Raw genomic sequence first — 27266 nt, 5'->3', positions numbered from 1 at the left:
GCACCATTGGGAGTGGGTTCATTAATATGACATTATTAAAAAGACCCAGTTGGCCAATTAGAATGTAGCTTTGGAGCACCAGTGTGTACAGCCATACTCTAGTATTCGGAGGTACATGAAGTGAAATTAAGAGAACAATAGGACCCTGAATTTGTTCAGTTTAATTTAAAATATGACGTGACATAATTCTTTCTTATTAACAAAGAATTGCTGCATCTCTTCTTTCAAAATGAATTCTGTTTATATCAGAAGGAGACAGTTATTAACAAATGGTATCTGTTTGACTCTTGCAGGAGAACTGGAAGATGAGGAAGAGTCTGAGGGCTCTTTCCCTTCACCTCCTGATAATCTCTCATTAGCATCTGACCGATATGATAAAGAGGATGAAGGACCCTCTGATGGTACGTGACTCTGTTTATCTTAGAATGCACTAGATTTTCCAGTTTGCTACAAACCCATGCAATCTGATGCTTTTGATTAGGGTGGTGTTATGGTTGGGAAGCAGATAAACAGATAGCATCAGCAGACAGCTGGACAGTTTTCTTACCTTTACAAGAACCTTTAAGGAACTGAAGAGCTCTCTCTAGTGGTGCTAAAAGCATAGTGAACCTGTCATAAGTGCACACTGTTTTTACTCACATTTTTTCATAATGAAAACTCTTCTGTAGAATTTTTTTAAAGATAGATCAGTGGGTAAAGCAGTATGTGAATGTTCATAGTAACGAATTATTTGTTAATTCAACATTATCAGATTCTTGCTTAATTTTATTGTGCTACTTAATGGCTTGCTGTATTATTTATCTTATAAATACTGAAACAGTTTAACTGATTGATATTTTTCTTTAAACTTCATGCAGAACGAGTTCATAAAATATTAAATTAATTATTACTACAATGCTTCCTCACATTAAGACTGTCTTATGTAGATTTTCTTTATATAAATGTTTAGTTTGACTTCCCATTTAAAAAAAACCCTTTGTTCCATAGTTGTTTTCATATTGTTTTATCCTGTGTTGAAAAGTATAACAACCAAATTTAGCATTACATTTAATGAAGATATGAACAACTGAATATTTCAAGAGTTAAACTTGCTTTATCATAGCTTCCATTTTTTGAGGTCCATTTATTTTTATACACAATATAAAAAATCTTGTATGGGTAATGTATGATTATAAATTAAATACATATAGAAATGAATTAACTATGTATATTAATTTGTGGCACTGAAAGTTAGAAGTGAATGATGTTTTCTGCCATGATATGATGATCAAACTGTGCAGCTCCATCTCAGAATACAATTGCTGAATGAAAATATGCTTCCCGCAACGTAGCACTCCACATTTTATGTTACCCAGATTATTCCCTTTGGAAACATAAATTGCTTTTATGAGGTATAAAATTATGTCGATTGCAGAACAGGGATAAGTCAAGTACATGCATAAGTGATAAACCTTCTAACCACTGATTCTGAATAACGACATTTTCTTTATACACACAACTGTGTTAAAATGGGCAACAATAATCACATACTTTTTAAGTTGCACTTGTTCTTCATTTTGGCAAATGTAGACATTTTATTAAAAAAGCAAAAATAAACTTTGTTTTCAGTTCATATTATAATTATTAGCCAAACAAGGCATGGCTTATATAAAATCTAAATTAGTTTTCCAAAGTACAAACAAGTTAGTTTCCATTTTTTGTACTGACAGATTTTATTAAAATACCTTTTTGTGGTTATATCTTATGATATGTTGAGCTTGAAGCTACTACAAAGTGTATATGTTAAAATTATGTGGATATTTGACAGAGAAAATGAAGCTATATATTTTTTCTGAAGTTGTACATTATTAAGAAAAAGACAGCGGTTTTGTTGACAAAACTGAATAATGAATTGTTGAACAATGCTGATGCCTAAATATATTAAGTATCATATCAATTAGGACATAAAGATAATTAATTTAGTCTCTCTTGGATGTTGTAATTACTAGATTAAGCACATAGATACCACTATAATAGCCAGTTTACAAAATTCTTAGATAATTAGATAAAATGTAGGATAAAAATACAACTAGTACAAGGTAATATAATCTAAAATGATGAAACTTTGTACTGTTGTCCCTTTTGGCCAAGTCCTGTGGGAGATCCTGAGTCAGAAGTGAGTAAAGATGGTGGAATTGGTCCATAAATATCGATAATTTCCTTGAATCATTTTTGTTTAGTTTGTGTGCAGTAGGTCATTTTAAAGACATTTGAATTTCAAAATGTAGACCAATATTTTCAAATCTAGCTGCCTAGACTTAGGCTCCCAAATTTGTGATTGAGTACCTAAATAGGTGGCCTGATTTTGAAAGGTGCTGAGTGACTCCAGCTCTCATTGACATGAATGGATTTGTGGGTGCTCAGTACTTTCAGAAAACAGCCTACTTATATTTAGGACCCTAAAGCCACAATCCTGTAACTTAATCCGCATGATCCTGTGCTGATTCCAGTTTACTTAAATTGGGGTCCATGCAGGTGTAAGAATCTCATTGTACTCATCCATTTGCAGGATCAAGGCTTATTAAGTATGGAATTAGGAGCCTAACTGAAATTCAGAAATAGTCTCCATTTAACTTCAAGGGTCATTATTCTTCTACTGTACTTAAATGATTATGTAATGCAAAATTATTAGGTTTTATGTGCTTAAATGTTACAATAAAGAATTTAAGACTTGTATGTTTTCTATAAATACTAAGGTCAGATTTCTCAGTATTCCTCTAAAAATATAATTGCGAAGTTATACTAATAATTATCTGTAACTGTCTGGAGGGCTATCATATGTATTCTGCAATCATTCTAAACTCCTGGTTTTTGTGTGAGGGCCCTTTATCTAATGTTATATTAATTACAAGGGAGATAATCCATTTAACAATAAGTACGGTATAACTAAATTAGTCCAGGTCACCAAAAGGCCTTTTGTCAAATCTGATTGTTACTTTGTCCTTTTGACTTTTACCTTATGGTAGGCACTAACAAAGTATCTAAACTTTGATGGATTATAAACTCTAAACATGATATGTATTTTTCATAATGCTAATGTAATTTTCTAGGTACTGAAAAGGTCAAACCCCCACATCTCTGTGTGCATTCTAAGTCTGTCTTTCCTTTTAATATTTCTTTTTCTCTGTTCCTCTGGTTCAAAAGTTCACTCAGTTCCCAAATGGCCACCTAATTTTCCAGTTATTCCCTCAAGCCATATGTGTTTTGGTTTCTTTATGGTTTATTAGGTACTGTAGGAAAGTAGCATAAGTTATATCTTCTAATGAAATTCAAGCACACTTCAGTGATGCTTTGACTTGATTGCTGGCAGCAATTAAATCACAACGAAGGAGAATAATGCATAGGCTCACAAGGTCCAGACACCCTACAAAAACTGAAAAAGGATTAAAAAAAATAAAATAAAATAAAAAAGCACCCAAAAACCAAACCAAAACAAAAATCCCTGCCAGGCACTGTGTTCCTAACCTGATTTTTTTTTTATTGGCTAACAGGCTGACTGATAGCAAAATCATAACTTGCTGTGTGCTAACAGGCAGAGTTCACTTGTAGGTTATTGTGAGCTGATAATGGGTTAGATGGAGTTTTGATTTTCGCATTGGACCCTGGTGCACCAGATTAATGGAATTTCAATGAGAGACTGGAGTAGTCACAGCTTTGTCAGAAAAACAGATGGAGATTCTATAGTCATGTCTTCTCATTAATACCAGTTGCCTGAAAGGTGTACTACTTCTCTATACAAAAGACTTGAAATAATTGATTTTTGAGTGGGATATTTTTTTTCATTTATTGATGACTAGGTTTCTTGTAACTTAAATGATCTGTTTTTGTATAGTATGTTGTATAACAATGTTGTGTCTTGTAATTTCTTACTCTCCTTATGTCTGTTTTGAAATTTGGTTGTGGTAGGAAATAAAACTCTAGCTGAGTTACAAAAGGGGAAACCAAGACATGTTAAAATACTTACAAATCAAAATAGTAAGTCTGTACTTTATGGTTTTTTTTTTAAAAAAAAAAGTTATCACCAACTTTAGAAGATAATGCTTTAAAAAATAAAAAAGGAAACCATTTCATTTACAGGAAATAGTTTATTCCTTGTACTGGGACACCAAAGGTTGAAAAGTCAATATCAAAGGTGGGTTGTTGTTTTTTTGGATTAATTAAAAAAAATTAGTTGAGCGCCATTTGAAACTACTAAAGTATCTCAGGCTGTTTAAAATTTTAATCTTTTATAATTTTGGTAAGGGAATCTATAGATAAGCTGTTTAATTTCTTTAAAACAAAACCCTGATTTCACTTTTTTCTATTGCATGATGACTTGCTTGTTCAGTTCAGATGAAGTGAACGTTCTTCTGGGACACTTCCTTCATTTGTTTGTCCCTGGTGGAGGTGGTAATGCTTCAAACTACCTGAAATTACATTAGAGGTTGCACAAAGATGTGAAAATGCACTTTCAAGCCTGGAAGCAGATCTATCTACATTTAGCTTCACATCTTCAGGGGGCATGAACCTGATCTCTCAATCAATGTTAGGTTTAAAAAAATCTCAATGGATTTTGGTAACATTTGAAGCAATTTAGGCCATAGTCATTTCTGCAGAAATGACTATCTAGAAATGTTGCCTTGAAGTGCAGGAGGCTGAAAGAAATATTGAAAATGTGTCTTATCTAAGTACTCTATGTGGTCCTCATAATTGTAGTATTTGGATATAATCATGAATAAAATATACCTTTTTAATTGAAGAACCTTTAATAGTGCAATAGTCCTGTCCGAGAAAAATCAATTTGAGCTGGAAAACAAGAACAGAGTAGGAAATGTGTGGCTGGTGATGAATAAACTGAACGGGCGTGTTTTGGGTTTTTGTTTTTTTGTTTTTGTTTTTTTTCAGAATAGATTCTGACAGTGTTGGAGACAGGGTAAGGTAGTGGAGAGTAACCAATGTGCTTTACTGAATATTTTTGCTGAAAAAAGCCAACACGTTTCTCTCTTATGAGAATATAAAACTTTTGGTGCTAAGTGTAAAAATTCTAAAATCCACATGTGAGTCGGTCTAATTTTCTGGATTTGGGATGACTGTTTTACTTGTTATAATCCGTCTCTATTTCAATATTGTATGGCATTTTAGATTGTGAAAGTGAGAATGAAAAATGATACTTTAATATTTTTATACTTTATTTTGAAAGATAGGGTCTGATTTACAGGTCACAATTGCTTAATTCCACCCCCCCCCCCCCCACACACAGTTATGGGAGCATTTTTAGATAGAGACTTATAATACCTTCACAGTGGAAGGTGGTAGATGTAGAGAACTCAAATATAGAAAAAAAATCATAGTATATCAGGGACCTTAGGAGGTAATCTAGTCCAACCCCCTGCTCAGAGCAGGACCAATCCCCAGATAGATTTTTGTCCCAGAACCCTAAATGGCCCCCTCAAGGATTGAACTCACAGCCCTGGGTTTAGCAGGCCAATGCTCAAACCACCGAGCTATCCCACTGCCCCCATACCAAAGGGAGCTTTTTTCTTGCAGTGTATGATGTACATTAATTTATTTTCCTTTTTTCTTTTAACTCTGTTCCTACTGAGTTTGTTTTCTAAGAACTCTATTTAGTAGAAAACCGTGTTCCATAACAGGGCTGCTTTAAATAATACAATATTAGTAACTGGTTTAACAAGGGTTGGAGAATAGAAAATACAGTTAAGATTTTTCTGTCCTCTTTTCCCTTAGATTTTTATTGGCACTATTTTAGTACCTTCATCAGACTGGTGTTCAGATGATGATTGGTCATCCTGGGGAAGGAAAGCACTGGGAGTTTACCAGCTGTTGTTCTAATAGATTAGTTATCATGTTTACAATTGTGGGGACAGAATGATTGTTATGCTCTTAGCTTGCACCTAAAGAGCATGGTTATTCCTTCTTAACTTGTTATTCCACCTACCCAGAGTAGTCCTCCTACACAGAAAAAAAAAGTATATTCTTGTTCTTGTTCCCATTTAATTATTTCAGGTTGATTGGCACAATTCGAAAGATCACAGTTCATTAAAGCAAAGGGAAACGAGCGGAGCCTGATAGGCCTCCTTTTCTCAAGTGAGCAGAGGGTGTGTGGGTCTGTGCATGTGTCTGCCCCGACTGTGTACTCTAACTGAGGAAAGATTTTGCTTTGAACAGCCCCTTACTTAGGGCACGTCTACACTAGAGAGTTTACAGTGGTGCAGCTCTCCTGTCAGCATAATTACTCCAGCCCCTGCAAGTGGCGGTAGCTATGTTGGCAGGAGAAGCTCTCCTGCCAACAGCGCTGTCCACACTGATGCTTATGTCGGTGTAACTAATTTCCCTCAGGTACTGATTTATTCACCCCACTGAGCAACATAAATTATGCCGACATAAGCTGTAGTGTAGACATAGCCTTGTTTTCTTCAGGAGGGGTTTTCTGGGAGAGGCTACTCTTCTTTTTTGTATGTATGTGGTTTGGAGAAGTTGCTGTCTGTTGCTTTGTATGACAAGTAAGAGGAGATGATCCCCTCCCCCCATATCATTTCTCTACTTTTGTCTGCTGAATGGAGGGAATAAATTGGGAAAGTCATCCTTCCCCCCTTCACTGTGGAAGATGAAAAAATAGGGTAGGAGAGGGTGTTCCCCCTCCAGCTTCTTCAGAAACGAGGAATGATGTACCACTTAAGTTTGATCCAATAATTTTGTTTTCAGAAAGAGCTGTTGTCTGAATTATGACTAAAATATAAATCTTTAGCTTATTATCCAAGATACATGTGGGTATTAAATAGTAACATTTATATGCTTGTGTCGAAGAGGATATTAGACCGTTTTGCAATGTCTGCCACAGATGCTGTGTTCTGGAGAAATGATTATGTATTGCTTGGTATAATGCTATACGATTCTGTATTTCTGAGGACTTCTGGGCAAAAAAGGTAATAGGACTATCAAATGTATTACTTTCAACGTCCTATGAGTCTAAGAAGTTTTGAGATGAATATACTAATTAAATAGGAGAATATTAATCTCAGACTCACATTCCCTTCATTGGGAGTTGAATTAGGCCTATGCTGCCTGCACTATGCTGAGGGCTTCAGAGAAGAGCTGTGTCAGAAAGGAATTAGTTAAGCTGTGGCATTTGTGAACAGATTGTGGGCCTAAGGCCCTCAGTGTTTTCCCTAGAAAGGAACATTTGAGACAGTGTCGATCCAAATTAAAATCCTTTGACAAGTGGGTGGATGAAACAGACTGGGAAGTACAACATGCTGAAGAGGAGGCTAACATGCTAAAAGACAACACTTCATAAACTGAAATCCTTAACTAAAGCAACATCCTGTCGGAGAGAGAGATGTTAGAAAAATAAATCTGGTCATGGAATGAATGCTGGTGGGGTCATATGAGCATAAAGTCTCCAGATCCTTTCCTGTTGGCAGTGGTGGTGGGAAAATCCTGTCTAAAATCTTAAAGATGATGCACTCTACATCATAAAATACTATAGATCCCCAAGGCAGAACCAAGATGGCAGAAGAGCTTCTACAGAATCCATAGCAATGAATGTATCACATGTGAGGGATCGTGAAAGAATCTTTAGAGAAGCAAGAGATAAATAAAAACCTGCATGTGGAGTAGTAAAGTTTCTATTAACTGTGGTTTAAGCCTAGTCTCACAAGGGAGGAGGAGTAAACTTCTGAGCGTGAAACAAGAACTGAACTGGAATCCTGGCCCCGTTGAAGTCAGTGGCAAAACTTCCAGTGAAGCTAAGATTTTACCCTGGATGATGAAGAAGCAGACGTGGCATTGGGTCTTTTGCCCCTCACCAAACTTACATATAGGAAAAAGATTATTATTTCAGTGTTAAATCATTCACCTGTTGGATTAAAAAAGATGTAAAGGGAAATTCTAGTATAAGTAAAGGGTCCAGTGTAGACTTGGAAAGCTAAATTATAGATATTATTTTAAACTGTCATGCTACCTCATCCCAGGGCTATATTGACTTTATTGGGATGCCCAGTAAAGAAGTCATCACATACGTTACTTGGAATTTTCTGTAATGTTTATTTTGTGGTAGTGCTCAAAGGCCCCAGTCATGATTAGGGCCCTATTGTTCTAGGTGTTCTACAAATAGCTGGGCAGACATAGTCCATGTCATAAGGAGATTACAATATAGTTAAAGGCAAACTGCAACAGTGAATGTAACAGTCTTTTCCTTTCTACTGTTTTAATGGTGATACCATATGGTTACTACCAATGTGCATAGTTTGATGGTTCTAAATCATTTGCATTTTTATGTATCATTTTAAAAATGCCGTATCAAATATAACCCCCGTCCCTTAACATTTACCCTCCTTTTGTGGAAAAAGTGACACTGGGCTTGCTGCTTATGGTTATTTGATATTTGCCACATTGTTTGAGGTATTCAGCACAGGTAATACAGTCACATGGATTCCACCAACAATATAGTTAAAGGCAACGTCCAAATATAGTATTCAGATTTTAAATAACTGCATACCCTATTTTAATTGTAGTAGCACTTCTTATGTCCTTTTAATCCTAGGATATTTTTTTCCTGAAATATAGAACAATGTCATTGAAGAGTAAAATGCAGCAATGTGTATGTTTTTGATTTAGTCTTTGTGGAAATTAATCGCATCGTATTACAGCTTACCATTCAGTCTTCATGTTTTCCTATCAGTTTTATTTTTTTGAAAGTAATTGAAATAAAATGAACCAGAGACGTGTTTTCCTCTAAATTAGCGGTGGCCTTTTTAGTAGGTCATGGAGGGTATGTTCATTATGGATTCTGTGCTTAAGTGGTGCATAGAAGCTGAAGGCCCTCTGCAGTGGAATGAATGTCCATCCTCTTGCTCCCTCTTCTCCCCGCCAAGCAGTAAATGATGGTCAATTCCCACGCTGCTCCTGACCTCTCCCCCTTCTGGAATCAAGCAGAGATGGCATTGAGGTAGTAGGTGATAAAGCACTGCCACTCCCCACAGTGGCATCCTGGTGTGGGGACTTGTTTAGTACTTTTCCTGTTGGTGAGCTGGTTCAATAGCTGACTGCTCCCCAAGCATTCTGGGATACTGGAGGAGTGGAATCTGCTGCTCCTTACTATCATCTGGCGGTGTAGGGAAGCAGGTCTGTCCTCTGCTACTTTTATGTCTTCTGCTGCTTTGATTGGAGTGATTATACAGTCACTTCTTAAGCCTTCTAATGTTGCCTGGGGAAGATGGGAAGTAGCAATGCCTGGGCCTCTCCAGGTTCCCACCCATCAAAGAGGAAACAAGATAGTTTGAGGTGGACTTCTTCTTACCAGGCATTGGGGAAGGAGTCACATCAGTCATCTGCTTGGAGGGCAATTAAAGCTGGAATTGATTGTGGAAAGCCCATTAATTTTTGTTTAGATAATGTGGCAGACCTTCTGAGTAGTCTTGCATGTGAGTTAGAGCAGTGCTTCTCAAGCTATCTGATGTGGGGGATCGGCAATTTTTTTTCCCAATGTGCCAGGGACTGGTGCCATATTATTATCCTATTTGACGCTCTTATGAGGAAACTCTCCATGGACCGGCAGCTGATGGCTCGCGGACTGGCACTGGTCCGTGGACCACCACCTTGAGAAGCACTGAGTTAGAGGACATACTGTATTACATACTGTGCATTGCACTTCTTCTCTTAACATACCTTACTTCATAACAGTGCACTTACATGTGTATTATAGAGTGATCAAGAAGATTTGAGTTAGAGTTTTGGTTTGGATTGAATTACCACACAAAAGTGTAGATGTGTATATCCAAAACTTATCTGAATTTTGGGTTTATAAAGTTGGCCCAATAACTTGTGGAAACAAGGTTTCCAGGATGATTTCTCTGCTTCTTGTGTCTGGTTAGGTCAGAAATACATAAAATAACCTTCCATATGGTACTTTGTTGCTTCATACCCTGTTTGAAGTCTATAAGTACCTGGGCACATGCAACTAAAAAAACCTGATATAAACCCCTTGTATTTCAGAACCTACAGAAAGGTTTGGATTGGTTCTCGTTTGAGTTGGCTACTAAGCGTTTATGACTTATGTGTATATTTTGAGGTTAGCACCTTGGTATATATTGTGATGTCAGCATTAATTAACAGAATGTTCCCACATTCTTGTTTTTGGATCTTATTTTGTTATTGCTTATTGTATAAGTGCACACAATATATTTGATGATGTACAAGTAAAAGATCAAGGGCCACTTGGAGCAGCATGCAATGCAGATAGACAAAGACTGGACCCAAACACATAGTGACCTTTATGGATGGTGTTAACTTAGTGATTTGATCTTTCTGAAGTAAATAATAAGTTGGCAGTATTTGACTGACAATAGGTTAACATCTGAGTGTGGAGAAGGAATTTGAATGGAAGAGCAGGGGAGCCCTGACACAGAATGGTTTATTAAAGGGGAGTGAAATCAAACCTTATTCTTCCACCACACTGATTACCCATCCAAGAAGTGGAGTTGGATGCACCATTTACCATTTATGAAATTATACCAGGAAGCCAACTTTCCCTGGGGATTTCACTGTGCATTCTCCCTTACTGACTTCCTCTTTAGTGGGATTTTCTGTAGGTACCGATCAGATAACTTACAGATAGGAGAAGGAGTCCAAGTAGAATTTAATGGTTTCTGAGACCACTTTTTTTTCCTTCAGCGTTTTAAAATTAGTTTACTTAATTTACTATAGTATTTTTGGTTAAAAAGTCATTTTGGTTGGGGCCTGTTGTCCATTGAGAGAATCATTAATTAATGGGCTTTCCACAATCCAACAGAGAACACACTGTGATACCATTTGAGGATTTTAGCTTAGCGTTTTGAGCTGGCAGTATCTGGAAATACCCATTATTTTGACCCTGGTAGAAAGGAGTTCCTCTCGTAGCTCTTTTAATCCTCCCTTCCACCAGTCCAGTCTAGCCTTTCCTGTCCTCCTGGCTGAGGTAGTCAATATACAGCCTTTTTTCCCAGTGAGGAATTAGAGAAGAAATGGGGAAGTGAAGAAGATTCTCCTGCTGTTCACTCTCCCCAGTCCATCTAAGCTTAAAGCCATATTTCATGGTAAGGGCATCACAGCCTGGAAACATAACTCTCAGGAGATGTCCTAGTCATGATAAGAAATCACTTTTTGTTTGATACTTGGCGCAGTAGAGTTTTGAACTTCTGTGTATGTGTTAACACATGTACGAACACACACCAGATTTCTAGAATATAACCAATGTTGTATTGTTATAGCAATGTGATTAATTCTGGAGCCATGTGATAAATTGTATTTATGTATCTTTGACTGTCACCTGTGCTCTACCCACTAATCCATCCAATAAGCCAGGGATGAGGGGGTGGGGTATTGAAGGAATTTGTTGGAGGGGGCTGAGATTAGGGCAGAGGAATGAGTGAATCAGGTATACAATAATGTGGAAAAAGAGAGAAAAAGCCTGATAGGAAGAGACTAACAGGAAGAAGGGACCAAGAATAGGAGTAGAGTCTGATGGAGGAAGTAGGTGAAATAGGGGTGGTCCATTATCTTGTTGATCACAGATAAGTCACTCTGCCTCTTAAGCATGGGCACAGGAAACTAATGTCACCATTACAATTGCATAGGAAAGAGAATGTTGCCACTGACTTCAGCAAGGCAAAATTTCACCCTTATTGCTTTTCAAGAGGGGAAAAAAACAAGTGAAAATTCTTACATTAGTTTTACGGTTGACCAGTGGTTTAGGATTTCTTGTTGGCATATGCTTATTCAAGGTTTAAAAAAAAAAGTGAAATTATTTTATCATAAGTTTTAAATGGCACTTTTTTTATAGTAGGTCAGAAATGGAATGACTTTTTTCCTTGCCTGTTAATTCTAAAACTGAGTTCTGGAGGAGGAGTTTACTTTTTTCAATCATAGGCTTGAAAAAATCAGTTTATTATTGCAAAGATTATAAATGTATGTTTTACCTCAAAATGTTTTTGCGATATTTTGGCAATATGTTTTAAATAAACCATGACTAAACAGTAATTACCAATCAGTTTATTATTTTGTATATTTCCAATTCTTAAGATAATACCAAAGAACTTTATGGGGAGCAATCAGATGACTGTCTTTAGGATGTTTATGGATTTTCAAGGCAATAGCTAATTTGGAAAATTAATTTTCTGTAGTTACGTTAGCTACCACATAATTACAAAGTCTCATATGGAGATGATATGTGCTGTGTCCTGCAGCATAGGAGTAGGACTTCTTATTTTTTAAACAAAAAACAAAATATTTATTTAATTCAATATTCTTTTTCCCCAAAATATTTGGAATCTTCCAAATTTCCCACGTTCACTTGAATTATATTTAGAACACATTATTAAAATAATGTGAAAATCCTGTTTGAGAGCTGGTGATAATTGATTTACTCCATCACACTGAACAACCCCTTGTTTTCTTCTTTCTCCTCCCTTGGGCAATAATCACGGGATCAAGCTGTCAGTCTGTAGATATAATTTTTCCATCAGTGCCATCTGGCTCCTTGGCACTAGAAGTTGTATGTTGGCTTCTTTGCTGCTGTTACTGATCTTTGTCAAATGTTGGACAGTTGATGAGATGTCTTCTGCTACTGGATGTTAATTTTCTGTACCTTTACCTTATTTTATGTACCTTTACCTTATTCCTGAACGTGGTTAGGATTTAACGTGTGTCTTATTTGAGAAAAACAGTGTTTGGTTGTGGATTTCCTTTTTTGCATGTTAAGTCTGTTGAATCATCTTTATGCAGTCTGCACGGTAGTAACTCGTTCTCTCCAATTTTTTTAAATTCTTCAATTAAATATGCAGCCTGCCCATTTAAATGTTTGTGGAAATAGTTTTTGTTAAGAAATTCTTGGCTAGACTGCAAGAATTCTAAATTTCTGTGATACAGCTGTGACAGGTTTCCTACTTTAGGATAACCCAGGCAATAGAGATACCTTTTTCATCACAGAGCAGCAGTTACTTGCTTTTTCCTATTAAAAAGAAATTTCTGTAAACTGGTGGCTCATTTGAACATAAAATCTGAGTTACTTATATGACTTGGTACTGGATATGTTTCATTGTCATACAAAACCTATATACAGTGTTAATAAACAGAGAGGATAGGTTTAGTGGAGTGTATTTTAATGAGGGGAAAAATACTAAACAGAAACTTACTAATGTAGCCTCTCATTTTCATTCTTTATTTTTTTTCCCTTCATTACCAGTTTCAGAAATTTTAATGAAAAACTGCTTTTATGATGACAAGGATTCCAGACACATAATAAAGAATAAAACTTCAAATCACAATTGTTAGTAGAATAACAATTAATCTTAGTTTGTTATTCTTATTAAATATGTGTGTTTAAATTTGTTCCTAGTTATGTTTGTTTCTGATTTGTTTAAAAAGAGCTTGTTCATCAAGAAAAAATTACTTAATTTGTAGTCCCGCATACGCTTGTTTTTTAGTCAACATTTATTGAAGTGCTTTGTGTTTCATGTGAATAACTTATTCTCCTCTCTGGGCATAAGTCTAAATTATTCCTTTTAGTGGGCTATGTTGTATGGATTTCCTTAAAATCATCCAGGTGGCAATGGTAACTTTAAAAAGTTATCTTTAATATGCTATCTCAATACTTCTGTTATTTTGAAATTGTCTGTACTAGTGGAAAGTAGTTATTAACATTGCTGAACACATTGCCCTGCACTGAAGGTGATCGTAGCGGAGATCTTAAACTAGGAAAAAGGAAGGAAATAAAGTCATAATTCTGTTCCAGTTTGCAAAGGTCAAACCCGAAGACTTTTTTTTTAAGTCTTAAAGAAGAAGAATAAATGCCCAGGTATTTGTGAATCTAACTTACATCAGTAAAATTATTCAGATTCAAACTATAATAAACATACATTTTCTCTCTGTCTAGTTGGAGGAAGATTCTATAGAAACATTTAATTTTCTATTTTTCTATTTTAATTTTAATCTCTAAGTCATTTACAATAATATCAAATTTTAATACCTATAAGTACAAAGGCATATGTTACGAGATATAAAATAATCCTACTGATTAATTATATTACATGCAAATGTTCTCCCATGAAGGATTTTAAATTAGTAAATCATTATTTTTTGAAATGGCATCATATCTGCTTTTCATCTGTAACTAAAAGTGTAGATAAAACCTGGCCACTAATCAGTTGTCTGGGATGCCAGCTCATTAAGATTTACGCTATCATCAAAAATGCCCAGAATTGTTTGTTGGCTATATCCTAACTCAAATATGTAAAGGGGATACTACAGCATTTTTCTTTAGAATCACAGGGAGTTCTGTGACCTTTTGTGGCAAATTATGTAGAAAGAAAATATTTATATTCATTTAAAATAACCTCCATGAAGAAATAGTCTCATTACCCTGTTTGATCAATTTCTTGTTGCCTGAGCTGTAGCGTGCTGCTATTGCTATTGGTTGATGGAATACACAGAGAAGTGGCTAATGGTGATGGTGCTCATCAGGACAGGGTTCAGCCAGCGGTCAGCAACAAATAATTCAAGGCTGTTTCTAAGTTTGTGGCTGGTGGAATTTGCTTCTTGCCCCAAGCCAGCAGCATTGCTGAGCTGGGCTATTTGATTAGAAGAGAGGCATATTTGCTTCTTAGCAACTGCACATTTGCACAACACATAGAACTCTACTGCCTCCAAAGGTTTTCCTTTTGTGATGGTAGAATAATACTTTATTGTTGATTGACATACAAAAGAGATCTTAGCTGTTCTGAAGAGTCTACCACCAATTTATGTTTGTCTTTTGTAACTTGTAGTAGGTGCATTATTGTATGAAAAAGTTTGATGTAGTTTGTGTACACAAGTGAGAGTTTAAATCATGGATAATCTTGCTAACATGTTGCCAATACACATACTTAAATGACAAAAATAGTACTGCTGCCTAACCAATAGCATGTGCTGGGTTTTTTTTACACTCAGGTCTACTGAAGAGAATTTTTTTTACTGTATTTTGAAATAGACATTCTGATACGTATATGCCCTCTTCCAGTCAAGGGTGATAGTCTAGAGGTTCATTTTATCTAACTAAAACTATGATGCTAAAGTGAAAGCTGTTCTATTTGTCATGAGATTTTTTTAAATTAACAGAGGTGTATTAGTAGTTGGGATTCTGATTAAATGGATGTGCACGTGTAGAAATTGCAACATAGCACTTCACAGGAAGTGAGTTTACAGAAGAAAATGTGTCTACTCAGAAGAAGACAAAGGTATTTATAACCCCAGCAGTAAAGAAACAAAGTGAAAAAAGACAATTTGTGAAGGAGATTATCGAGTTTTATGGTCTTAGGAGGCCAGGACAGGAAAAAACAAACTTTTTTTTATGGCTTAATGGCTTTTCTCATTCCTGGCCTGTGTTTCTCTGGTAGAAGTTTCCAGAATGACATAGTGGAGCAATAAATACATTGCTGATTTGGTCACTGCAGTGTTGCATAACAATAAGTACAGTAGTTTACATTATTGTATAGGAACGTATGAATAGCCGATATAAATACTACTTTGATTTATGGACATTCAATAAAGATTATTTTTAAAAAAACAGTTTATCCAAAATATATTTGTATTATTCAAAATTGAAATCTAAGATTATTAGCATAATTATCTAAATTTGTGATTACAATGGAATTAGTGTTAAACTCCAAAATAATTATGTACTAGCACAGTTTTCTAATTAAAAGAGGCTTTTTAACTGTTTATAACTAAAGAAAATAGTGGCTACTTTAACATAAATTTTACATAAAGAAGAGCTCTGTATAAGCTCAAAAGTTTCTCTCTCACCAACAGAAGTTGGTCCAGTAAAAGTTATATTATGTCACCCACCTTGTCTCTCTAATAGATTTTACAGATTTTTAAAATTGCACATTTTGGGATTTAGGGAGTGTTAAAGCATGTGCCCATTTTTTTGCTATCAACCTGAAGGTCGCGTCGCCCCATGTGCGCGCATTAACAGAGACCTAGAATGTGCATGATCAGATCTTCATTTCACAATAAAGGGACCAGGGGGTATATTAGCATGGCTAATATAAGCATCTCTGTATTTACTTACTAATAGCCACTTCAGTGCAACCCAGAGCCAAAAACAGGAAAGGGGGAGAGGTTCAGTGATTTTATATGAAGAGGCAGGAATATATCCTGTCATATCAAGTGGATGTCCTTCTTTCAGTCAATATTAAACCCGCCAAAACAATTGCTTAATGATTTTTTAAACATAGAGGGTTTTTAGCAAAAATGAAAAATATTTTCAATATAGATTCAAAACTTTACCTTTTTTGAAATAGATTGGGGAAGAAAATTATTAGTGTTCGAGTTGGGTTATACGTGTGTAGCGTGTATACTCTGAATAAGATGTTTACGGTTAAATCATTGGAAGTGGGGAGTACAACTTGATTATAGGGTCTAATTATAAGACCTGTGTTCCTTAACTGGTCTGTTAGAGAGACAAGGTGGGTGAGGTAAAATCTTTTATTGGACCAAATTCTGTTGGTGAGAGAGACAAACTTTTGAGTGGAAGTCTTGGAAAATTCAGGGCTGAGGGATGAGAACTCAGAGCATTCTCCTTCATGGTGCTAGATGATATATTATTATATTGTAGTACTGTTTCCGTATGTTAAAACATTTTTGTAAGTAACTTACTGGAAGGATTTTATATAGACATACAAAACACATATACAAAAGGCATAAATTTAGCATAAATATTTAAAAATAAATTATTGTGGTGTGCTAGGAAGCTTGCTTGTTATACTGTTAATTCACAAAGGAAATGGCTACACTCAGATGGTTTGTGTGTGTGTGTGTGTGTGTGTGTATATATATATATATATATATATATATATATATATATATATACATATATATATATATATACACGCACACATACACACACTTTGGTACCAATTAGGATGTAGTTATGTGGAATATGTATGACTGTATATTTTCAACAGTGTGTGAAGTGAGTTACTATTTATGGATTTTTATAGATTCTTTTGTAAACATTGATGTGTTTACAAAGTAAACAATTCAAAATATATAGAGGTCCTTACTCTTGGTAGCATGAAAATGCAGCTACCTCTGGGGTGGAATATAACTGTCATTAAAATGGCACTGTAAACACAACACAGCAGTTCAGACAGGATATGAAAAATATCCTTCCTAATTGAAGTGACAAGGCATTTTGTATAGATAGATGCAATTATCCAAATTGGAGAATGGTTAGGATACTGGGTTAATCCCCTAGTCTTGCTAATTATGCTTTCAATTTGATTAACAATCATTGAGAGATTGGGTGACTGATTTGCTACACTATACCTCTACAACCTACACTGTGTAGATGTAATTTTTTTTACTTTACTATAATCTCTTGAATCATGTTATAAAGGCAACTCTATATAACAAAATCTGTATTACTCAAAATAGGCAGAGATAAGTGTGTATTTGGTATGGTGTGCAGAGAAGTCAGCAAGTCATGTTAAGGCTAGTAGCAGACTGCCTAATTTTAGGTACACAATTTAGTCAAATTGTGGCCTTGCCCTATTGTATCCTCAGTATTTTATTTTGTTTTTTCTGTAGTATATATAGTTGCTATTATAATATACAGTTGTTTTTAATTAATTATGAAAATAGTTACATTATCCTGAAAGATACATACATTGAGGGGAAATTAATACAGCTTCTCTGTGCTTCCAGTACTTTCAATCAGATGACACCCTGATCCAAAGAGGTATCAAAACCCCACAACTCTCATTATCTTCAAGCCTTAATTTAGGAAATATAACTTTCACACTAAAGATAATGGGTTATAGCTTCTTTGAATTTTCTAGCCACTCTAATATACTGATTAGTTTTTTTTCATAAACTGCCTTTGTCCTTGAAAACAGCAGCTCTTTTCAAGAAAGAAAAGCTTCTAATGGGATACACTGAGTTGTACCATATTGTGACCAGAGCCAGCCTCAGTCCATTTGGGAAAGGGCCCTGTAGTGCCTGTGCCCCAACTGAGACTCTAGCCTGGTTCTTCTCTTCTGACTCAGCTTTCCTGAAGTTCTGCAGTGAGTTTGATTTCCTCAGGAATGTTCAAGAGGTGAACGTCTTTGACAAATGAATGGCCAGTTCCAGTTCAGATTGTCTCAGTTTTAAAACAGGCTTCTGTTGGAGACAGGGCCGGCTCTACTGTTTTTGCTGCCCCAAGCAGCACGCTGAATTGCCGTCGCGGACGGCAGGGGCAGTCCATGCGCTGTCAGGGCGGCACACGCGTTTCCGTGGCAACGGCAATTCGGCGACAGCTTCTATGTTCAGCTGACCACAGCGGCGCAGCTTCTGTCAGGGAAGCACGCGTGTTTCTATGTTCAGCTGTCTGCGGTGGCGCAGCTTCTGTCTTCCAGCTGAAGACAGAAGCTGCCGCTGAATTGCCGCTGCTGCGGAAACGCGTGTGCCGCCCTAACAGCACACGGACTGCCCCTGCTGTCCATGGCAGCAATTCAGCGTGCTTCTTGGGGGCAAAAACATACAGACTGACGCCCCTTGCAGATTGCCGCCCCAAACACCTGCTTGGAATGCTGGTGCCTGGAGCTGGCCCTGGTTGGAGAAACAGACAATCGGAAATAAAAACTAATCAAAATGAAAACATGACTAGACAAAATACTGTGCAAAAAGACAGCTAGTGATGCAGGATCTTCAAGCAAGTTTAAAAATCTCAAATCATAGGACTTGTCTACATGGAAACTGGAACTGAAGTGGCCAGATTGGTTTTAGTTCATACTGTTAAGTAATGTCCGTGCACAGACTTGCACTGTGATAGCTAAGAGTGTGAATTGCAGCTGATTTAGTTATTTTGGTTCCAGTTTCCATGAAGACAAGCCCCTTGTTTTCTTTTGGCTCAGTATTCATGTTGACAGTTCTCTCCTAGTTTCTTTCATTGCTCCTTGGGGACCAGGAGTCACTTGTCCAGTTCTCATGCTTTTTCCTTCTCTTCTCTTGTCAGCTTAGTTTTCTACAGTACTTGAGCTGTAAGATGATTCTAAGTATTGCCAACACCTTTGTAATTTTCAAAAGCACCTACCCTTATGCATGTTGTCTGAACAAACATCCATCCAGGGCAAGTACTAAAGATGCTAGACTTTTCCCCCATAGCAGGTCTCTTTGTTTAGTCAGCTGACTGAATTATCAATTAGGCAAAGTACCAGTTATGTATGTGTATATGTAATTTTATGTAAATAGATAACTATTCACCTCATACCGTATCACATGTTTCACAAGGCCAAGGTAAATATAGTTTTGCAAAAACGTTCTTACTGTGTTGCTATGTATCTTTCAAACCTGGCATGATAGTTTTTCTCCAAAAGTTATCTTTATATAATATATTTTCCTGCCATTCGCAGAAATAACTTAATATATATTATGGTTAATAAAATTTTAGATTAATGGATAAAATGCTGCTCATAAGGACAAATACAACAGCGATATACTTCATTTTGTTTTATCACTTCAATATACTTCTAAGCTGATAGACCTGTTTCCAATCTTATTTTATATTTCCAGTAAGTGTATATAATTTATGTTTTAGTATAGCTATCTAGAGATGCTAAATATGTTATATTTAAGAACATTACTACAACTCTCAAAATCCAATATACAAATTTACATTTAGAATGACTACGACTTACTATTTAGCTCTAGTTAATTAATTAACACTAAGAACCATGAGCCACTCTTAAAGATTTTGTTTTCTTTTCCTGTAAAACTGTGATTTAATTTTTTATAGTTTTTCCAAAAACTTCTCATCATTACTTTAAAAATAGCTGAATGCATGACTGACAAAGAGAGTATGTTAACGTCTTTTTCATCAAAATGTTTACTTCATCATTTTTGTATTAAGGCAGTGCTTAGTCCCACACTGTACATACACATAGTAAAAGATGGTTCCTGTACAAAGAACTGAGTCTAAATAAAGAAATAAGGGAGAAAGAAACTAATATTCCCATTTTACACATGGGAAAACGGAGTCTCAGAGATTTAAGTGATCTGTCCAATGTCATACAGTGGCAGATCTTGGAATTAAACCCAGATCTCCTGAGTTGAAACTCACTGCCTTATCCAAGAACATTTATCATGGTTACTGGGCGAGCCATGCTGTAGACTTTTTCTCCCTCTTGATTGCACCCCTTGAGGCACATGTTTTGCTACCTTCCCCTGCTTTGGGTGGAACCAGTACTCTTAGCCTGGATCTCTGGGCTTAAGCCTCCCTATTTGCCAACTGGATTTTGCACCTATAAACCCTTTACCTCCAAGGACCCATGATTTCAGCTGATTAAAGTGACTCAGGCCTGGTCTACACTAGGCGTTTAAACCGGTTTTAGGAGCGTAAAACCGATTTAACGCCACAACCGTCCACACTAAGAGGCCCTTTATATCGGTATAAAGGGCTCTTTAAACCGGTTTCTGTACTCCTCCCTAACGAGAGGAGTAGGGCTAATATCGGTATTAACATATCGGATTGGGGTTAGTGTGGCCGCAGATCGACGGTATTGGCCTCCGGGTGGTATCCCACAGTGCACCACTGACCGCTCTGGACAGCAATCTGAACTCGGATGCAGTGGCCAGGTAGACAGGAAAAGCCCCGCGAACTTTTGAATATTTCCTGTTTGCCCAGAGTGGAGCTCTGATCAGCACGGGTGGTGATGCAGTTAAAAATCAAAATAAAGAAAGAGCTCCCGCATGGACGATGCGGACGTGATCGCTGTAAGGGCAGGCAAATCTGTTCTATCAGCGCTCCGTTACAGAAGACGAAATTCAAAATCATTTTTTAAATATCTCCAGACAGACGCCATAGCAGGGACTCAGCGCACTGCTGCGTGGCAAGCGTAACGGAAAGCCAAAGAATCAAATGGATGCTCATGGACTGGAGGACTCAAGCTATCCCACAGTTCCTGCAGTCTCTGAAAAGCATTTGCATTCTTGGCTGAGCTCCAAATGCTTCTAGGGTCAAAAACAGTGTCATGGTGGGTCAGGGCATAGCTAGGCAATTTACGCACCCCCACCCACCCCAGAAGTGAAAGGAAAACAATCCTCTCTTGACTCTTTTACATGTCACCCTATCTTTACTGAATGCTGCAGATAGACGCGATGGTGCAGCACTCAACACCAACATCCTTGCTCCCCCCACGCTATGGATGGCTGATGGTACAAAAAGATGGAAATCCGTCCTCATCATCCGCCTATTGGCACATGGGGCAGTGCAAAAGGACTGGTAACCATGATGACCAGCATCTGTTAGGTCAATCAAGGGCGCCTGGTCCTAATTTTCCTGGTAGATGGTACAATATGGCTGATAACCATCATCATCATAGCAACAGGGGCTGAGCTTCATCAGCCCCACCCTTCATGTGTAAAGAAAAGATTCAATTGCCCCTGGACTAGCAGCAGGATGCTGGGCTCCTCTCCTCCACACTCCTTAATGTCCTATGTGGACTATCATAGCAACTGGAGGCTGCCTTCCACTCATTTCTCACTAACAAGTATTCCTGCATTCTTTATTACTTCATCACACAAGTGGGGGGACAATGCTATGGTAGCCCAGGATGGCCGGGGAAGAATGGAATGAACAGGTGGGGTTGTTGCAGGAGCACCCCCTGTGAATAGCATACAGCTCATAATCTATGCAGGATCTGACACAGAGCAGCTGTGCTCTCTGGTTCTCTGATACAGTGGTTCTCTAGTACACTTGCCCATATTCTAGGCAGGACTGATTCTATTTTTAGATACCAAAAGGAGGGATTGACTCAGGAGTCATTCCCAATTTTACTTTGCCCCTGGCTAAGAGCAGCCAGGGGCACTTATGACAGCAGCAAATGGAACAGTGCAAAAGGACTAGTAGCCATGCCCATCTTATTACCAATTTATGGTATGGTAGATGGTACAATATGGCTGATAACCATCTCTGCTATCATGCAAAAGCAAAAGCATGCAGCTGTGTAGCACTGCTGAATCGCCTCTGTGAGCGGCATCTAGTACACATACGGTGACAGTCACAAAAGGCGAAACTGGCTCCATGATTGCCATGCTATGGCATCTTCCAGGGCAATCCAGGGAAAAAAAGGCATGAAATGCTTGTCTGCCGTTGCTTTCCCAGCGGAAGGAGTGACTGACAACATTTACCCAGAACCACCCGCGACAATGATTTTTGCCGCATCAGGCACTGGGATCTCAACCCGGAAATTCAAAGGGGGGGGAGGCTGCGGGAACTATGGGATAGCTACGGAATAGCTACCCACAGTGCAATGCTCCAGAAATCGACGCTAGCCTCGGACCGTGGACGCACACCACCGATTTAATGTGTTTAGTGTGGCCGTGCACACTCGATTTTATACAATCTGTTTTGTTAAACCGGTTTATGTAAATTCGGAATAATCCCGTAGTGTAGACGTACCCTCAAAAGCCAGCATCTTCAGAACAAAGTAGCATTTCTTGCCAGAGGCATCTAGGAAAACTAGTTAGAACAATTCAGAGTTCTATATGCATATTTTCTTACATAAGCTTAACCTCTATCCATAGCTCAGGTAGGTCCAGCTTATTTCCATCTTTGGTTTAGGAAAACAGCCTGCTTACTGCACTTACTGTGTGTCGTCTGTCTGCCAGAGGCTCATCTCTAGCCACTGCTGCTGACAGCTCCCTCAGCCCCCCTTCTGCCATAGGGCAGTAGCCTTAAGGTTTAGGATCCACCTCTGTTTTTAGGCTTTTAGCCTTGTGAAGTGTAAACCATGCCAGCCTGATGAGAGCCAGGCAGAGGCATTCCCTAATTAATAGCTCCCCCCATTGTTCCTGTAAGGAGCCTTTTATCCTTGCTGTTTCATTTCCTGTTTGCTTCCCCCTTTACAGCCTCCGTGGATTTTACTCCTGGCAGTTAGGCAGGATAATATCAAACAGATACACTGAGGTGCATATGATACTACATATAACTCCCTCATTCTCTATATCATCCTTCCCCTTCACTAGGAAGGAGGCTGCCAATCATGAAAAAGCTCCAGCTGATTTAGACTCCAGCAACACATCCACAGACAGGACATTATTACAGTGCCCTGCTTACTGAATTGTCTCCTCATTTAATACAGTATAAAATTCAAGGTTTTGCTATTGATATGTGAAGTACTCCATGGGATTGGCCCCAACTATTTGTAGGATCACCTTGCCATGATGCCCTCCCATGACAGTTATGTTCCACTGGCATGATGGAATCGTCATCCTCAAGACTTGTGGGCTCAGGAGACAGCTTTTTCAGTAGTTGGCCCAGAGGTGTGAAGACCTCCTTGAGCAGAAATTAGAATGACCACAAAATGCACAGCCTGCAGAATTTAATGCAAAACCCACCTCTTTGAACTAAACTTTTTGCAGAAACAAAAATCCAGTCAGTGGGAGAAGGGGTGGAAGAAGAGTGATATCAAATCCTTTCGCATATGTAATATTGTAAGGTGTACTCACCATGGTGTAAATTCCTAGGCAGAAATGTTGATTTACCATTATAATAAGAACATAAGAAAGGCCGTACCGGGTCAGACCAAAGGTCCATCTAGCCCAGTATCTGTCTACCGACAGTGGCCAATGCCAGGTGCCCCTGAGGGAGTGAACCTAACAGGCAATGATCAAGTGATCTCTCTCCTGCCATCCATCTCCATCCTCTGACGAACAGAGGCTAGGGACACCATTCTTACCCATCCTGGCTAATAGCCATTTATGGACTTAGCCACCATGAATTTATCCAGTCCCCTTTTAAACATTGTTATAGTCCTAGCCTTCACAACCTCCTCAGGTAAGGAGTTCCACAAGTTGTGGAATTTGTGAAAAGTTGTGAAAGTGCATTGGTAGTGTTTTAAGTTCTGATTTTTTTAAGCCTGTATTTCTAGCGTGGCTCATCTACACATGAAGTTGTTCCTGACTAACTCCATGTGTAGGCACTCTTATTCTGGAATGAAGTGTCCACATATGGAGTTGATCGGGAACAGCTCCATGTGTGGACAAGCACTTAGCGTTCACCTCCACTAGAGAACCAGGTTCCTCTGGTGGGCAAAAGGTAAAGTGATCAGTAGCTAAGTATTAAAATACTTCCTGGAGCTGCATAATGCTCTGTCTTTCAACAGTTTTCCCTTCCTCTTCTTTGAATGAAGCAGATTAGGAGTTGCTAATAAGCTGGAAAGGTAAGGTTAATGTTCCAACTAGGGGCAAGATTCTGCCCTTGATTCGTACTTCTATTGAACTATAACCGACTTCATTGAGAGGTGCATACAAGGTGCTAGTGGGCAGATTTATACCTGAGGAAGGAGCTGACTTAATAAAGCATGATTAGAGTCAAAAATTGCTCTACCTTGACAAGAGTCTCATTTTTATTGTGTTAACTTCATGGTCTTTCCCCCCAATATTTATTTTCAGGGATGATATTATGCTGCTACTGACAGTGAAAAGAGCATGCAATTTTCTGTGAGATACACACAATCAGTGCTCATACAGCATCCTAATCTTGTGCATACTGTAACCTTTTCCCTAGCAGCAGCTTGCATCTGTTTGAAAAAGGTACATGGAAAAGATCAGATGAGGCAGGTCAGTTAATAATATACTGCTTTTTTCTCAGTGTTTTTATAAAAACCATTATGTAGCCTTTGTAACATTCCTGTAAGGGAAGTATTATTCCTATTTTATAAAAAGAGAGGTTGAGGCAAGGAGGCTCTGACTTATCCAAGACTGCAAAAGGGATCTAGGTAACAGCCAGGATTAAAACTCAGTATTCTCTAGCTCCTGCTTACGTGCTCAGGTGATTACAATGTGTCTCACCCATTCTAGAGCTCAGATTGCTTTGACCCTTTTTAAGAGATGCTGAAGTAATCTAGGGCTAACTCTATTTTTAGATATCCTTTTATTTTATTATATATTATTCTAACAAAATGTCACTAACTTGCCTTCAGCTATTGTGGTTTCAGAATGGAATCTGGATAGCACCAAGCCCATCTGGCTGAGTTTAAGCCAGTGACATTCTTTAAGTACTAGAGATATGTATTCTGCAGTTTGCATAAGACCAAAAAATTGATATGAATATCAATCTTGGCAAGAATATTCAAACTTAAAAGTATGGTTAATGAGAGTATCCCTTTAACTCATTTTTATAAGAACTGCCAGCTTCTGCTTTTGAATGTAAAAGATGCATATTTAGATGTCACAAGGCATAGCACTTGAAGAATTTAAATTTCTTTCCAAAGTGCTATAGCAGTGAATTGCTCTGCCAAATGCTGAAATGAGGAAGGATAAAACCAAAGCCTGTTTGAATTATTTGGGAGTTTTTGTTTTTAAATGTGGCTCCTATGTGCAATTTGAGCTCTGTATGTAAGGTAGTAAGTGACTGGAGTTAGTAGAATACCTTCTTCCAATCCAGAAGTTCACAGCTAATTTATATAAACTGGTAGAGTAGGGAGAGTCCAAGAGCAGCTCCTTGAAGTGGGGTAAGTAATTGGATTCACTTTAGAGACAGCAACTGAAAATGAGTCAACTCAGTACCGCCATTACTTCGAAGTAGCATAATCGCCATTTGGAAGGAATTGATTCCTTTAAAGGAAGGAATAATGGAGGGAAAACTTCTTTAAAATAGCTTTATTATGTTTTTCTTATAAAATTACTCTTTAATTTTGTTGATTAATGTTTGAATTTAAGAATTTGATGAAGGCATTTCGCCATTATAATTCAGAAATATGGGAAGTCCTTGCAAACATTCCCGGATTGCCTTCTGTCTCTCTGCCTGGTAAAAGATCCTTTCAGTTAAATGGACCATCCTCCTTAAATGATGTCATTAGCTCAGATTGAAAAGACATTGCCTGCAGGGAAATCATTTAATTGTCTTAAAGTGCTCTACTTCTGTAGATCTTGAAGCAGCACCCTCGTTTCTATCTTTGGATCATATAGTTATCTACAATTCTCTTTTTAATCCTCTGATAAAATAGTGAGAAGTAATTTCTACTTTCACTAAAGAAATCTAAGAGTCTGTAGTTTTCTCTCTTACTGGCAGATGACTGGCAAAATCGCATTTCTAGAAATGCTAGTGGGTAATAAACCTCTTTAGGCTAAGTGATTATTCTAAGTCATGGATTTTTTTTTTAAATATTGATTGACTTGTTGAATTTTTATTGTTCTATGATACCAAATTACACTTTTTAACATATGTCTTATGGGGGAGGGATAGCTCAGTGGTTTGAACATTGGTCTGCTAAACCCAGAGTTGTGAGTTCAATCCTTGAGGGGGCTACTTAAGGATCTGGGGCAAAAATCAGTACTTGGTCCTGCTAGTGAAGGGAGGGGGCTGGACTCAATGACCTTTCAAGGTCCTTTCCAGTTCTAGGAGACAGGTATAGCTCCAGTTATTATTTATTTAACTGAATCAGCACTGGTTTGTCTAACCATCATGTTGTTTGGTTTAAGGGTGGATGCAAACATTTTGGAAAACACGCCAGTCAGTAAAAACAGTGAGAAGTCCTTGTGGCACCTTAGAGACTAACACATTTATTTGGGCATAAGCTCTTGTGGGATATAGCCCACTTCATCAGATGCATGGAGTGGAAAATACAGTAAGCAGGTATAAATATCCAGTTAGTGTGTTTAATGACACAAAGTTGAGTGTAAATCCATGATTTTAAAATTCTCTTACATCTTTATCATTGGACTGATCAGATTCTCAGTAAGTAGTTATGAACAAGATGACAGCAGTGTGCCAGGGAAGCTGGGAATTTTTAATTGAATGGACATTTAAAACAAAAAATAAAACTTGTATTTATTGATGACTTGGTGATTCCATTAGGAAATGTCATGTTAGGAAATGTATTATATCTAAATGTGTGCATTTTTTCTATAATCTATTGCATTTCATTTCCATTTGTAAATTATTACCCATTTGATCTTAAAAGCTTCAAAGCAAGAGGAAAAACCCTAATATTTCTAAACTAAATGATAATACTCTGTGGTCAGATTCAATGTAACAATGAAAATTCTGTTGGAAACTCTTCAAAATTTCTTGGCCAATATCTGATTAATTTTTGTGTCCACTCTACCTTAAATACTGTCCATTTTCACATGACAATATGCAAAAAGTGGCTTCAAATGTTTTAAATCATATATAGAGGATGATCCTGTTTTTTCCAAGCCAAAGAAACTTGCCAATTTCTTACCTT

General features: G+C 37.5%; 1 protein-coding gene across 1 annotated transcript in view; it reads left to right on the top strand.

Moving 5' to 3' along the window:
* SKAP2 (src kinase associated phosphoprotein 2) overlaps positions 1 to 27266 on the top strand; it is a 152295-nt gene that overhangs the window by 27943 nt on the left and 97086 nt on the right. Inside the window, exon 4 of the mRNA XM_039525721.1 lies at positions 294 to 401. Coding sequence (XP_039381655.1) covers positions 294 to 401 — 108 coding nt within the window. The remainder of the gene's footprint in view (positions 1 to 293; positions 402 to 27266) is intronic.

The sequence above is a fragment of the Mauremys reevesii genome, linkage group 2 (assembly GCF_016161935.1).
Source record: "Mauremys reevesii isolate NIE-2019 linkage group 2, ASM1616193v1, whole genome shotgun sequence".
NCBI classification, from domain to species: domain Eukaryota; kingdom Metazoa; phylum Chordata; order Testudines; family Geoemydidae; genus Mauremys; species Mauremys reevesii.
Note: the sequence above shows the minus strand (reverse complement) of the source record. Positions and strands in the feature narration are given on the sequence as shown.